Source organism: Leptosomus discolor, chromosome 14, assembly GCF_034619465.1.
Source record: "Leptosomus discolor isolate bLepDis1 chromosome 14, bLepDis1.hap2, whole genome shotgun sequence".
Lineage (NCBI taxonomy): Eukaryota > Metazoa > Chordata > Aves > Leptosomiformes > Leptosomidae > Leptosomus > Leptosomus discolor.
In genome coordinates this window covers 15,348,838-15,364,655 of record NC_141404.1, presented here as the reverse complement: position 1 = coordinate 15,364,655, position 15,818 = coordinate 15,348,838, and the positions used below count along the sequence as shown (strand labels likewise).

Sequence of the window (15,818 nt, the reverse complement as noted above, 5' to 3'; positions counted from 1 at the left end):
TCTCTATGGCATTCAAAAATGTCAGCAAGCTCTACCACATCTTCTGATTAAATGATTTAAGCAACAAATTCCAATTCATCCTGTTCCTCCTGGAACTTCATGTAATACATCAGAATACAGAGATGCCACCATTTTGCTAAGAGAAGATGGTAGCTGTCTGAAGAGAGTTTTAGGAAAGCACAAGCCAGACTTCTGCACAATACATAAAGACAGTATTTAAGGTTTACAGGTTCTCTGAAGGCCTCCAGGACTTTACAGGAGAGACCAGTCCCAGTACAAACAAGTCACCTGACGCAACTACAAGTCATGGTGGAGCCCCCAAACTTATCTCAATCAGACACTCTTGATTTCCTGTTTGCGGCATTGACAAATAAAAAGCTCTACATTACAGGTAATTATACTTCACAGAGGACAACAATTAAGAAATAGCCAATTACATTTTACAAGCTTAGGATAATCAAAAGCTTCCTCAAATATCTGGAGCTGCAATAAGCACTTAGAAATGGCAACTCCCAACAAATTGCAGGTAATTTAGAGCAATTCACACAGATGACATATTTCCCTATCTGTACTTAAAACCTTCAAACTCAGTCCTGAAAAATACTGCAGGAGTTCCTGGAATGTATCACTGCTGATTTCTAAAAATAGTGCATTGCCCATTCCCACCTTTGCTGGCCTCGGAGATGAGATGCAGAACCTCTGGTCACCATGCTGCAAAGAGAAATTCACTACTAGGAGAACCGATTTTAGATCAGATATCAAAAAAATGGGAGGATCGTACATGCATACCGAATCTAAACAACCAAAAATAAGAAGCCATTCCTTCTACTTCTCTTAGCTGAAAAATACGCTCAGTTTAATACTGCATAATTTGATTTAAGCAGTTTTTAAAGGAACAGTCACCTGCTTTATTTGTAACCCAATGCTGTAGCTCCCATGCACTCAATGCATGAGAACCAGGATCAAACAGCAAATTAAAAATCATTAAATGATTGAAGGAAAGAAAACATACCCTTCTCATTTTTAAAGCCTAACCTTCTAGAAGGTAGATTTAAAAACACTCTTACAGGAGCAGAGGAGGAGAGACAGACGAGGATGTGATCTAGTGTAGATAGCTGTTATAGTATATCAGTTTCATCCCTCACTTTGGATACATTTTTTTGGGGGGTGAAAAAAATGCTTTTCCTTGCTCATGTGGCTTGGGTTGCTGGAACTGCACTTCTACCTCAGAGCAGGGCTCTCAATATTGTAGTTCACCATTCTTTGCAGTGAAAGCTCCCTGTCTCCTGGCCACCAGTCCAGCTGTTAGTGCCATTACTTCAACTGTATGAGTGTATGAATTTCTGCAGGGCTTGTTGTTGCCTAAAAAGCTGATGAAGTCCTTCAGACATGCGCGTGGCAGAGGAGGATCTGCTTTGCAGTTAATTAAGGACTAAAATCACAGAGGTATTGGTTGGAAGGCACCTCTGGAGGAACAGAGTAGTCCTCCCTCCAGCTTGAAGTGGGACTACTGTCAACACCAGGTAAGGTGGCCATGGCTGATGTACTTACTGAGAGCATGAGTATTTTAAGAAATCTGGTGAGAGAGGTAACATCATGATCAGCTATGGTGAGATACTGAAACAGCCTTTTCTGATCTTGCATCATAGGGACCACAGGAAGAGCAAGGAGGAAGGATTAAAGCAAAGAAAGCCAACAACGTGCTTGAAAGAGGCTGGGACACGCTTTAACACACTTCTCTGCAAGAAGTGATGCATGCCTGCTCTGTCTATATGGGAAGCTGGAGATAGGCAGAATACTAAAGTGCTAATAAGGCACTTCTCCAGGACTCAGAGGGCACTCTGACCTCAGACAGCTTCTTTGAGCTCATGTAGTCAGCAGGTCCCCAGCCAACACAGGACTACACCATCTACACTCTTCTCTATTCCACCTTCTGCAGCCCAGATCACTGCAGGTCGCAGATTGCAGGCGATACTTCCCCACCACCCTCCCCTTCTCCGGCACTGTCACTCTGATGCTCCCCACCTCCATGCTCACCTCGGCACCTGAAAAGGGACTTCCCATCACTGAAATCCTGCTCTGTTTCCAAATTCATGCTCAAAATATGGTAACCCAGAGGGAACTGAGGCACTGAGCACCAAGTAAGCGTGAAATCCAGCAGCCTAGCACAAATAAAAACCATGGCTACAGCATCAGCTGGGGAGGGGGACTTGGTGCAGTCCTCCCTGTATGAAAGGGAGAGATCGTGAAAACCTTTTTAAGGCCCGAAGGGGTTGACTGTTTAACACCGAGTTTAGATCTGCCGCACTAACACGTGACCCTAAAAAGGAGGAAAAATTTATTTTCAAACTCTATCTCCACCACAACTGCATTGGTAACAATATGGTTAGAAAGAGACCTCTCTGCCATGCTCCAGGACTGCTTTACTTGTCCTCTGTGCCAAAGGCAGAGTAACCCGATGTTATAAATCCTGCTCACACTCAGCTATCGCTCAGGACTGAATATAATCCTGTTTGACAAAACTGCCTGTTTTATTAAGTTGCTAACTACACGAATTAGTTAATTTCAGATGCTTGCTCTTACAATTCTGATTTTGCCTACTTGGCATACCCATGTGTGTACATTCAATTGAAAAAGAAAAACGATTTTTAAAATTCAGATTTTAAAGGAAGCACATTTTTCTTCCCTGCTAATTGCTTTCTGTGGCTTGGCAACACCTTTGTGGACAATAGGTGTTCCTGCCACTACTGTCCCATCTGGAACGAGAGGTTTGGCTCTAGTCCCACCCTCTTTCTTCAGCTCAGGCTTCCAGGATAATTTCCAAAGCTGGGAAGTGAGAGGATTACACTACTCTGTACCACCTGAGGCAACACACTACACCCAAGTCCACAGCCCAAGATGGGCTACCTGGGAGGGTTTCTGACATTGCTAGTGCCAAGCCACAGGCGGCAATTAACAAAGAAAAAGGGTTGCTTGTAGCTTGACTGCTGGCAATGTGGTTGATGGCTCCAGACAGAAGAACCTACACGAGCTGTGAATGACAGCAATCCATGCAGAGCTGACTCAGGGAGGGAGTCACCATCAGGGACAGAAACCCAGATGACCTCGCTGAGTCCAAGCAACTGCTGCCTCTCAAGTGCATCCTACCACCGGGGAGGCAAATCTCACGAGCTGTATGATGCATCTACCCTTCTGAGCATGTGGAAGAGCTGTGGGCAGGAACTGGAGGCCTGCAAGGCCAGCACCTTCACTATAAAATCAGTGGGCCACCAGCTCGCTCGCTACAGCTCCAACAAGCCTCCTCTCCCAGACTGAGTGTGCCCAAGTCAATGATATCTGCAAGGGATAGTCAGCTCTCAAGGAGAGGAGCTCCAGTGCTGCATGAAGAAAGGAAAACAGATGAACATGGGGCCAGCTGACTTTTCTGCCAAGGCTGCTGCTGGATGAGAAAAGCCTCCTTGAACTCTTGACTGAAGCTGCAGCTGCAGGCAGCAGGGCTCAGCAGGACTGAGGCTAGAACAAGCATCGGAGCTTCTGCCTTCCTCAAATTTGCTCATCTCTTCCAGCCAAGCAGCGAGATGAAGCAGTGGAGCTTGACTGGTGAACGGTCCCAGGGACCGAGGGCACCCTGCGAATGTCTGGATCAGAGAAGCGACTTGAGATGTCAGTCTTGGAGATCCTTCCCCTCCTCTCCCTGCTCTGCTGCAGCGGAGCAAAGTGAAAGGCAGTGCAGGCTGCAGCAGGCGTCCGTGTCGTGCCTCTCGCTGGAGGAAAAACGCACCCTGAACCTGACGAAACTGCAAGGCGTTGGTCGCTCGGCAGTGACACCCACTGCAGTGCCGGCTGCCCTCCCAGCCACGTGGGCCAGAGCCCTGCCCTGCGCGGATGCTTATCTGTGCTGGGGAGTTGGGAAGGTGCTATGTTAGCACAAAAACAACAACAACCCAAACAATTTTCAGCCAGCTCAGTGTAGCACATTTCCAACTTCTTGGCAATCACAGAGAGAAGCACGTGAAAAATGCCCCTCTCTCAGAGCAGGCTGCCTACTCCTGAATACCGCAGGGTTGAAAATGAAAATACTGAGTTTTGCCCAATTGGGCAGAAAACACCAGCACCTGCTATGACACGCTATGAGGAAAAGCCCTGTACCTTCCAACACCCCTAAAATCAAGTGTGGCCAGCCTGCTGCATCCATGGGGAACCATCCAAAGGAACTTCCCTCCCTTCTTCCCCGGACCTCTACAATCCATACAAGAGATGCTGCTGGAGGGATGGAAAAAGAGGAGAGCAGACAGAGGCCACAGCTTGGCTGTCGGCACACAAAGCTGCTCCCCAACCACCTTTCCACCAGTCCCATCAACGTATTTGTGGCTTCCAGCTGCTACAGCCTTTGCCACCTAAACCTACAGAGAGCGAATCTGCATGAAACAGTTATTACAATGGTGTGAGGCTCAGCACCCTGCCTGTCCTAGTGCCAGCCACTGCTACAACTGGTTCCACCTCACCAGCAAAAATGCTGGAGACGGGAAGGTCAGCAGAGACAAAGGTGTGCTGGGTTTACCTTTGAAGGGATTTAGATCTGGAGCACTCAACACCGACAAACTGCTGAGACAGGCATTTAGTCAGGTGTATAAACATCACGGATGGCAAACGCCAGCCTTGCAAGAATTCTCCTCCAAAGCTTAAGAATAAATTCAATATGTTTTTAAATAATTATGGATGAATCATTTGAAAAAACTTTCTACATTTTATCTTCATCTGCTGACTGATCGTGCAGCTGTTTTGTTTTTAACAGAATTACATATTCCCACCTACTTGCACTCTTAGTGTGTAGCAGATTACCTCAGGTAGCAGAAAACCCAAAGCATAGGCTGACATTTCCTTTTGGCCTTTGGAAGTGACAGAACAGTTAACAAAAAACTTAATTTATTTGAGGTGGGAGGGGAAAAGAGAGGCCGCAAGTTAATTTCCCTTAGAAGCCTGATGGTCCCCACCCAGAAACCTGCACACAAAAGAATACTGCCTTTTAAACTGGTAGGTTAGGTCTGAGACCAGAGCGAAGGTTTGTCAACCATGACAAGCTACGGCTTGTTTAACAGTCGACCGGAGGGTTGAAAAGTCTAATAAAACCAAAGAGCCTTCCATAACAAAGCTGCTGCCACTTGAGGAGAACATTCACACCCATTCAGTAGGGGTTTTTTTCAAACATGCAAAGGCATTTGGAGCCTCTAAAGTGAGCAAAGACACACCAAAACCCAGCAGCTAGAAACTGAAGCTGGAAAAAAATGAAGCGAGCAGTAAGGAACACACTGGGAACAGTGAGAGTAACTAACCACAGGAAGAGATAACAAAAATGCTGCATGACCTCCCATCACTTGGTTGCCTTTCTAAAATAGACGCTTCAGCCTGACCACAAGTTATTGTGCAAGAATCATTGGGTGAAGCTGCGTGACCTGTTATCTCCAGGATTACCAAAGGAAAATTTTTCCCATCCCATTTGAAAAGCTTCCTCTCTTCAGGAGGAGGAAGGTTTATGGATTAGATTTAGCAGGCTCCTCCAGCCTCTTCTGGGGAAGACCCAAAACCGCTGCTCAGGGACTGCAGGATGCTCTGCCTTCTCAAATGCCTCCAGTTGGGCTAATTTCCCGTCCGGGAGCACTCAAATCACCCCTGGGTCACAAACTTCACTGCATATATCTGGAGGGGAAAACCGCAGTGCTGTTTTACAACGTGACAAATCCTACACTGCAGTGACACATCCACACATCCTTCGCTGCCCATTTCCATCCCATTTCAAGCTCAACTATTTTTGCCAGCACTGGCCCATCTTGAAGAAAAGAGGGTCAAGTGACCATTTTCAAAGTAGCTTTTCCCAAGAGAGGGAACAAAATTTCCCTGAACGCGCAGATGTTCAAAGACACATTAAATATAAATACTTCTGCTGTTTCGTTTCCTGGCAGAGCCATGGACAGAGCAACAAAGGACTTGGGGTGACGGTCTTTGTCCAGCGCTAGCAGATCAGCAGAAGACACACACTGCACACACCTGAGGTTGCCAGCATACCCAACAGCTTTCTTCTGTGGCTTTACTCAAGAAGGAACATTTTTCATTTCCTAAGAAATAAATGTTATGACAGTCACATGGACTGAATTAAAAGTACAAAGACAAGGCTTCTCAGCTAAAGACCCCAACGTTTTATTAAAAAAATAAAAAAATACATGCCCTATAGAAATCCAATCTGGGTAGGGCCATAAGGAGAGCAAGAAGGTTCCAAGGTCATGTTTTACAATCTTTTGAAGCAGGAATGAAGCCGATGGCCAAAGAAGGCATTTCATGCTGCAATCCGTACAGAGCTTCCCTTTCTTCAGCACGCTGCAAATGTTACAGTGCAAGAATTTGCTGTCTGCTCGGGCACTCTTATTTATACACAACAAAGCCCTTGTGCAGGAGATCAAGGCTGTATTTCATTGATTTGACATGACGGTTAACCTGTGAACTTTGCCCCTGCTAATAGAATAATTTCTATTTGTTGATTCCTCTTTGGGAATCCTTAAGGGTAACAGTCGCTTCATCCCAGCTCTCATTTGCATGTCTGGTGCCAAATGGCTTTACAGCTCTTACTTCCGCGGAGCAGAGCCAGGACAAAGTTAATCAAACCCAGTAGCTACAGCTGGATACAGAGTCCCCACACCTTTCTCCCTGGATCCTACCTGTAATTCCCAGGAACTCTCCTGCAACTTGGCTCTGATTCCTACTTTGCTTGTGAAAGCTTGGAGAGGTCCTCAGCCACCAAACGATTGATCCCATGTGAATACATGTGCTGCCTGGAGGTCCCAGAGCAATCGCCTGGACCAGGCTGGCAGCAATGGCAGAACAAGGAACCCCTCTTCCAGATAAATCTCACCCAGTCTGAAATGCTGATTGCCAGCCAAGAAAAAGACAAAAATCGATGACTGAAAAGGGTAAATCTGTTGAACACTAAAGGCATGGTTTTCCAGCAAAGCTAACCCACCCTAAACATGATCTGCTGGAAAAAAGGCAACCTCACCTCTCTATGCCTATTGCTCTTCTCTTTCCAGCACCAGCATTTCTCTGAGCACATGCTGGAGACAAAGGACAAAAAACTAAACCACCAGAATAAAAGGAAAATGAAAATGAAGAGAGGGAGAGGACTCAGACTCTCTGGTTTACAACAGGACAGGGAATGGGGGTGGGGGTTCAGAGGGCCGAAAGAAGAATAAAACCCAGCAGTTTCTGGTCTTTAGCTCTGGAGGTAGGGCCACAGACTAACAGAAGGTCCTGGTGCTAACCAGTAGGTTTCACTAGGGTAATTCAAAGAGGTTTTTTCCTCTAGCTGTAGTTTTCCCTCCCTCCCTCCACTGTTCGTCATCAGGATAGATGAAAGCTATTCATATATTAGCTATTCAGATCAGCTAAAGACCTTCTAAAAGCTGGTACTTTAGGGACAGGTTGTATCTTGAGGGCCACAGGATCAAAAAACTCCAGGTCTTACCATAACAGTGTATTCTGGAGTCTTCAAAGGTAAAATCCAATTTCCACGTGGGTTTTATAGTTTGGATAATCTGACTTAAAACTGCAACGGTTCTACTTAAATTCATCACTGCCTTACAACAGCGAAGAACTCAGACCAGGGCTGTAAGTAATGATGGTTTTGCTTTCACACGCAAGCGTGACCTGCTACAATTTAATTTCTGAGCGTGACTTCAGGCAAAGCAGCTTGCTCTGGCACACGGTGGAAGGGAACGTGAAGATGCGTGTCTCCAGAAGAGCCAGACCCTGCCTGGAGCCAGGTATTCAGGGCTGCACCAGCGAAGGGGTAGCTTTGCCCCCAGTGAGCAGAGACGGGTGCTGCAGCCCCCACAGCAGCTCACACCTGAGCCATGTGCATACTGCAGTGGTGGGAAAACACATGAGCCTTTTAACCAACAATCATCCCCAAAACTGCTGTGGGATGGTGTATTTCCAAGAGTGTCATCTTCTTTGTAGAGTCCAAAGCTGCACTTCCAAGTGAAGGAGGCAGCAATTAGCTAATTACTGGCATTAGGATGGATGGTGTGGGACCTGTTTTATATCTGATACGCTCAAAAGCGTAGCTCTCCTCCAGTATTGTTCCACTTCCAAATCACCTCCACTAACCTAGCAGCAGAGCTGTGACATTCCTTTGCCATGGAAGAGGTCGATAGCAAGGCACCAAGTCAACCTGTCTCACCCACGTTGGGACAGCACAACACTGGCTGCTCCACGCTGCCCGGCAAGGCCAGGCAAAGCAAGCCCCTGCCCTCAACCAAGTGTCAAATCTTTTCACAAAGATGCTCAGAATTATATTCGCCAGCAATTTGACTTTTTAATCATTTCAATTACTGTGACTAAAACCCTTCAATTGGAACAAAACTGGGGAAAAATAACCCCTCTCCTTCTGAAACAGCCTGCCTAGCTTAACAGACCATACCAAATCATGAAGGTTTTTGCTTTTGTGGTCTTAAATATTTCATTTAATGCAGATAATTAACCTCAGTTTCTAATTTCAAATCCTCCACACAAGAAAGTGAAGCGATTGAACACATTCACTGACAGACGGAAAATTAAAATATTACTACAGCTTCTACATATGGCTCAAAAGACAGGGCCTCGCAAAAGATCTTTCTTCTTTTATTTGACTGATTAACTGTAATTTGCTTAATGGATTTAAGGATGAGCCTAATAATCCAATGATATTTCCAGGAACTGATTTAGGATATCAGCACCTCCATTCTGCATTTTTTTTTAAACACAGCAATTTTCTGCACTACACATACAGCCACTTCTGAAACCACATTTTTCCAACGATTCTAACAAAATTAGGTCCACGACTTACTTTAAATGCGTGATGACTGCATGATGACTTGCATCGTGCAGCCACAGTGCTGTAATTTCTTGGATCACCTTCCGAAGCCCCAAACCTAGGGATGACCCATGACCACAACATGCTCTGGCAGCCAGCGACCCAGTCCAGTGGGCAGGGAGGACTTTGGGAGCCGCTTGGGAAGGTGGGGAAGTCAACAGCTCTACCCTAACACAAGGCCAGCGTGTGTTCCCCAGGCATCTTCACACCCTTCTCAGTCCCTTTTCCACCAAGAAATCCTGGTGTAACAGGATTTCACAGTCTGTCTCAATAGTTAATAAATCCAGTATCTAACAGACTATTAAAGGAAAACATCCAAGAGGCAGTCATTTTAAAAATGTCCAATGGTAACTAATTATTCAAGGGATTAGTCCATTATAGCAACAACAAAGAAACTCTTAAAACATAAAGCCAAGTTGAATGGCAGATCAAAACCAAGGTGTACCCCCCCTGTGGCCCACCTCCTGGGTGCGCTTCTCAGCATCCTGGGATCGGTTCAGCTCCCATTCAGCCTTTTAGCACCCAATTCTTTCCGAAACCAGGAAGAATCCAAACCAGCCTGACTTACAACCTGGTTCTCAAAACATAGTATTTCACGGTTTGTGCCATCGTTCTAAGTGCACAACAAAACAGGACCATGACCAACACTGGACCAGATGGGCCATAGCTCTGTCTAACCTTGCCATGAAGCCCTCCAAGGATGGAGATCCCCTCCCCTCTGATGACCTGTTCCTAGGCTGCACCACACTCCTCATGATGACTTCTTTTTCCCCCACCATGTCCAACCTGAACCTCCTCATCACCAAAAAGAGGGGGATATGACTCCCTTTAGTTCTTTTAAGAGAAAAGATTCTGTAACCCAAATAAAACTCAATCACAACAAAATAAGGTAGTTGTTTGCTGGAGGAAGGGAGAAAATGCTATTCATTTATCAAAAGAGAGTGCTAAAAGCTTAACTACCTGTTTTTAAAAAGAAGCCAAAGCACTGATCCATAACCAAACAAGAAATACACCACTTCTTCATCTTGATTTGTGTAGAGGCAAAGCTATGGGCACAAAAGGTATTCTTCTTCAAATAAAATCCATTTTAAAACTTGGCAACCGCCAGTATAAATACTTCACACTGTTAATGTAAGCATTTCCATGCAGAAGTTTCATCAGCTTAACAATGTATTTAAAAAAGCTGGCGTAACTTCTGTGCAAAAACACCATCAGTCTTTGTCTTGTATATCTTACAGTGCTCCAGTCACTAAATTACCACTTAGGGCTATTAGCATCAGACCCCACCTCCCTGTTAGACTCACCAACTTCTCTCTAGAACAATGCAGAACCAAAACTATTCTTCTATAACTTATTTTCTTTAACATTGGAAATAGACACTGCTCTATACAGACTGCAAATAGGGTTGTATTGATTACAAGTGACGTTACGGGCCCAGCAATTTTACTTCAAGCTTAGTGTCCAAAACTTTTCTTTCTGCCTTTACGTATGGGTATAACATTCAGCAGCTGCTTTTTTCCAGCAAACAAGCTCTGATGCAGCTCAAATAGCCTAACTCCAAGATGCATCTTCAGTTAAAAGAAGCATCAGTAAGACGGTAACACATGCCTTAAGCTTTCTAAACACAGACTGCTCCTGCATCAGCATTTGTGATTTCGCATCGCCAGTTTTCCACCCATTCAGTACCATTAATATCAATTCCTTCACCACACAGTCTTGAGTCAGAAGCCTGCAATTTAATATTTAATTATGAACGAAGCAGCAAACCTCAAAATTAGGTCTGCCAGCTAAATTTCAGCTTCTTCCTGATGCAGGCCCAGCTTCTGACCGCTGAACCGTTTATGCTGCCTAAGCAATGGAGAGATCCTGCATCTTCCCCGAACCAGCCTACACCATTCCTCTCTATGTTACAGTTTGTGATTGCATCATCTCAGACCAGAGGCTGTCACATCCCTCTCAAACTCCTTCAGCTTTTCTCCACTTGCTTTCTCTGCATACCCTGTTATGAAGACACGCTGGCTGTATGTTCCGGGGAGAGCTGCCCTCACACGTGTCCACAGAGGCTGCCAGGACGTGGGCACAAGCAGAAGGACTCTCCTGGTGATTTCTGCCAGCCCTGGTGGAGAATCACATCACCCATCCTCTTCATTTGAACCACCAACACTTGTGAAACACCATGAGCTTAGTCAGCTCAGCACTGTGGAAATTAAAGCTTGGATCACGTAGCCAGCTTCCTTTAAAAAACCAAACCCTTATGTGCATCAAAGTCCCCATTGAGAAATTTCTCCATCTGTGCCTAGCAGCTCCAACACAACACTCCTCAATATCCAGCAATGGGAGATCACCATGTGTCCTCTCATCACCATCATCCAGGTTTCCTTTTTAACACGTTGTGTGCTTCATGACTAGGGTCAAACCCAAAAACAATTGGCAGAACTAAACCAAACCTCCCAGTTTGCTTGGCTTTCAGAAGAGATGAAGGCAGAGCTGCTCACAGGTAACATCATATGCTCTTCTCACTTCCCACCACAGGAGGAAAGCAAAGGCAACGGCGGCGAGCACTGCTCTCCAATGTTTTGGGAGTGGGAGGGGAGCCCCTTCTGACACAGAGCTCAAGAGACAGCAGAAGAAACTCACCCTGATAAGAGACACGATCATGACCTTTCGCCGCCAAACACCAAATTTCCAACTTTTTAAAGACATGTACGTTTTCCTGGAGTGCTCGAAAACCAGGCTGCAGGGCAGTTCTCAGGCACAGGTTTAATTTCTGCTCTTCGGATCCAAGGAACGCCATCCCGGCGTGTCAGAAGAAGGTTAATGAACGATTTAGCCGCCCTCACAACCATGTTAGTGTCACTTTCGGAAGCTGCGAGTTAATGCCCGAGATCTTCGGGGGTTACCCTCTTTGAAGTTCACTGATCCATAACCAATGTCCAATTAATTTGCAGGAGCCTAACTATAATGACTATTGGCCTTTTCCTACACATACAAAAACACAGTGGGTAACGGCGATGCTTTTGGCTTCAGGATATTCTCAAATAAGCATGCACATTTGCACACCTTCAAAATGTCCAGTGCTAATAACGGGTTGTCTTCTGCCGTTTGAGGAATTTTTTTACGTCTGCGCTCTCAAAAGCAGAGCTACCGCACTGAGATTTATGAACTTTCTCCTGCAAAAAAATTTGGAGCTGATTCAAGATGCTGATTTGCTAACAGAGAAATACTTTCATTGCATTTGCTCAGATTCCTCTTTATTTAGGGTTTCCATGGAAGTCACAGAATGGAAGTTCAATCTTGGGAAGATTAAACGGGCCCTCAGACATAATGCAAACCAGCTTATTTCAACATTCCCTCAAGAACAGAAATGAGAAATTCTTCCACACGTATGCAAAAAAAACCCAACAAACCAACAAACATTGGTGGAAATTTTCACAAGAAATTGCGACTCAGCCTTTCAAATGCTGCACTCGGCTATCACTTCCTGCTGCAAGCAGCTCCACCAGCTTCCAGCACAGATACTCAGGTGCGAAAGGAAACGAACAAAAGAGTCTGCAGGATAAAGATGCTACAGCTTAAAAATCAGCTTATTCAAGACAGCTATTGCTATACAACATCTGGGAAGTAAGTTCATTCAACCACAAGGTCTTGCACAAAAAGGACCAATCACCTCATAAATTAGTATTTCAGCAGGTTTTTTAGAATAAAAAATGCAGATTACGCAGTTCAGCAGCATCTTTCATGGCAATGCTCTGGACACACTACCAGAGCTGACATGCCAACATTTTGAAAATAAAATAATTCACTTATCTTCAGTTACTCCAGGCTGAGAAATGACTCCTGCTCTGGTGAGAATGGTAAACATTTCTGTGCCTCCCTACCCCACAGGTCAACAGAGCGTCAGTAGCCACAATGACAGGCTGCTGGACGCTACAAATTAATAGCAACGCATTTCTTCTGGCCTCTATCCCCCAGGTAAAGATTTATTTCATGTTGTTCCAATCTGGGACGAAAATGCCCAAGACCAAGGAACTCTACTCCAAAACGCTTCTAACTCGCAGCACGTTTCTTAAACCATTTTAAAATCTGGCACAGACACATTCAGATAACGGGTAAAGTGCATTTTTTTCTGAAGCTGGAGCTGAGAAGCATCATGTTGCATGAAGGTTTTTGCTACCTGCTCTAGTAAGAAAACCAGACACAGCTGAACCTCAAATAAGTTATTTTCAATCTTAAAGCCATTACCGCTTAAATAAAAAGACACTTAAATCGTAGACGTTTCTAATCCTTCACTTATGGTGGGTACCTGACCGCTCAGTGAAAATGCACTTCAAGAAACATTCAAGGTTTTTATGAACTCCATGGGAAAGTCCCAAGACCCTGGGATATTTTTTTTCTGACTCCTGATTAAAAACAGTGGGAGTCCGCATGAATTCTTCCTTTCCCCCCCGCCCCCCTCAAGAGTTTCACATGCAACATCCCCTCCTCAAAATCTATAAGAAAACAAGAATCAAACCGAAAACATTTCACCAGCTGAAAGGCGCCGAGACCTTGGACGGGGCGGGATGCGTTTCCAGCTGCCAGCCTAAAGGGGTGGCCGACGGAGATTAAACACAGAAATGCTTTTCACAAGGCAGGCGGCTTTGAAGAGGACAGTTCAGCTACTTCATTTCGTAATCTTCACAAAGCGTCAGATTTTAGTCTAAGCAGGTCTTAAAACAAGGAGATTTTATTTTAAAAAAGAAAAGTAGGAATGTGTTCTGGCCGGGTTCTGTTGATTCAGCAAGGGTTAGACACACACACGCTTATTGATCCCAGAGAGCTCCCTGCTAAGTTAATTGTCTGGAATTTTAACTGAGCTCTCAGCAAGTTTCAAAATCCATGTTGGCTGGAAGTGGGTGGGGGACCCAGAAAAAAAAACAGGCTGCAAAACTGTGCAACTCCTCCAGTTAAAAAAAACAGCAATTACTTTGACAAAGGGAAAAGCTGCAGCGGGGAATGGTTTTAACTGGATTCAGCGATTCTGACTTTGATACTGCTAGAATTCAGTGCCAGGAATCTCATGTGCAAAGCAGTACCATTATCAGGGAGCACTGTGAACCCCATTTCACTCATATAAACATTACCGAGGTGAGGGTATCTCCTGCAAGCTTCCTGCAGCTTCTAGTTGTGGCTCATCACAACAATTTCCTGGTGCATTTACACAAAGCTGCACTTGCCTGTGTTAGAGTAGCTGAACACTGACCTGCTGGTGCAGGCTATGGCCAACCTGAAACCACAGCTCGCTCAACTGCCCGCGCGTGCACGAAGACTGCCCGTGGCTCTGCACTGCCCACCAAGCCCCACCTGCCTCCACCAGACCATGACCAGCAGCGGTTTCCCCAGGTGAGGAACATGCTGCAGGGATGATTCGGGGCAATCAGACAGGAATGGCCAAAGACACCCTTACAATAACCTGCAACTACTTTCAAATAAAGCTCTGCGCTCCACCAAAGCACCCACACAACGCCATCCCATACTGATGCAGACGCTCCCCACCGCCCAAGGTCCTCCAAGGCTTCTCATCACCCTCGTGCCCATGGCGGCTCCCCGATCCGCTGCCCAGAGGCAGCCCGCAGAAGCGACGCTGCCCCGGCGCTCACCTACCTGAACTCCCTCCCCTCGCTGTAGCGCCGAGCCGAGGCAGCACGCTGGGTGGCCGTTTCCAGAAGCAGCTTCTGCGTGAGCCTGCTGGAAGGCGCCGAGTCCCTGCTGGCCTCGGGCTCGGCCTCTTGGTCACACTTCCACTCCTCGTCCTCGTTCAGAGTCGGCAGATAACCAGGTAGCCCTTTACCTGTCCCAGACCCTGAGCTCGGATCACTATAAATTTTTGGACTTTCCCCACCTGTCCTTGTGTATTCCAAATAAATATCCGACTTAAGGAACAAAGGGTAGGTATTGTCTTCTATCATGCACTGAATCTCCGTTTGGGCCTGGTCAAACATGTCGGGGTCAATCTGCAGTTTCATGACGCAGTCTTTGATGAAGCTTTTTGTGGCTGGTTTGATCTGCCGGGACACAATGCCGTTGTTGTCGAGGATGTATTTTTTGTAAATGGCTTTTGCCAGCTTGAGTCTTTTTTCCTCGTTAGACACGCACGGCTCCAGCTTCCTGAAGCCGCTGCAGGCAAACCAAAAGTCCAGCAGATCCGCACAGTCCTCCTGTTTCAGGAAAGTCCTGAAGAGGTTGATACCATCTTGATCATCCAGCAAGGAGTGCAGGGACTCGGCCCACTTCAGGTAGGGTGGAGTTGGCGAAGCACTCCCCTCGGGCTCGTACCCCAAATCCAAATCGGAACGCCTCGGTGTTGCTGTGGACATCTCATTTCTAACCACATCGCTTTTACCGGAGTAGAAACCGTGGCTAACTGGCCTTGGATCTGTGGACACGAGTTCCCCCTCCTCACCAGGCACAGGTGGCCTCGGAGCATCTTCAGTGAAGCTTCCTCCGAGGTCCAAGGGGAAGCCTTTCCCCTGGATATTCATTTTTCTGGTCCTTGCTTGTGCAGGAACAGTGGAGGATGAGCTCAAATCTCAAATCACCAGTATTTGTAGCTCCAAGGTGAACAAGTTTGTTCGGCTGAAACAGATGAGAAAAAAATAAGTGAGTATCAGTGTAAATAAACACTCTAAGATTACAAACTACTGATTTTGCTCTGCATCATTACTGTACACCTCTTTTTCAGCAGAATCAATGGCAAAGCTCTCAGCAACTTCAGAGAGCAAAGAACCGGGCTCAAATCAGGCACCCTCTAAAAATGACAGTTACAGACTATCCCAAAACTTTACATCCAGCATTTGGCATCACTAATACAGCTGGTGCTACGCTAAAACAGCGGCCAGTTTGCCAATACCGGTGGTTTTACAGGACCCTAGGATCC

The 15,818-nt window shown here is 45.9% G+C and overlaps 1 protein-coding gene across 3 annotated transcripts in view; it reads right to left on the bottom strand.

Annotated features, from left to right (window-relative positions):
- Positions 1-15,508, bottom strand: part of AXIN1 (axin 1) — a 71,007-nt gene extending 55,499 nt beyond the window's left edge. For all 3 annotated transcript variants that reach the window (XR_015183875.1, XM_086472986.1, XM_086472987.1), the window contains exon 1: positions 14,546-15,508. Coding sequence is in view for 2 of the 3 variants with exons in the window: in XM_086472986.1 (XP_086329112.1) it covers positions 14,546-15,423 (878 nt within the window). In the remaining variant the exon portion in view is untranslated. The remainder of the gene's footprint in view (positions 1-14,545) is intronic.
- Positions 15,509-15,818: the final 310 nt, after the last annotated feature.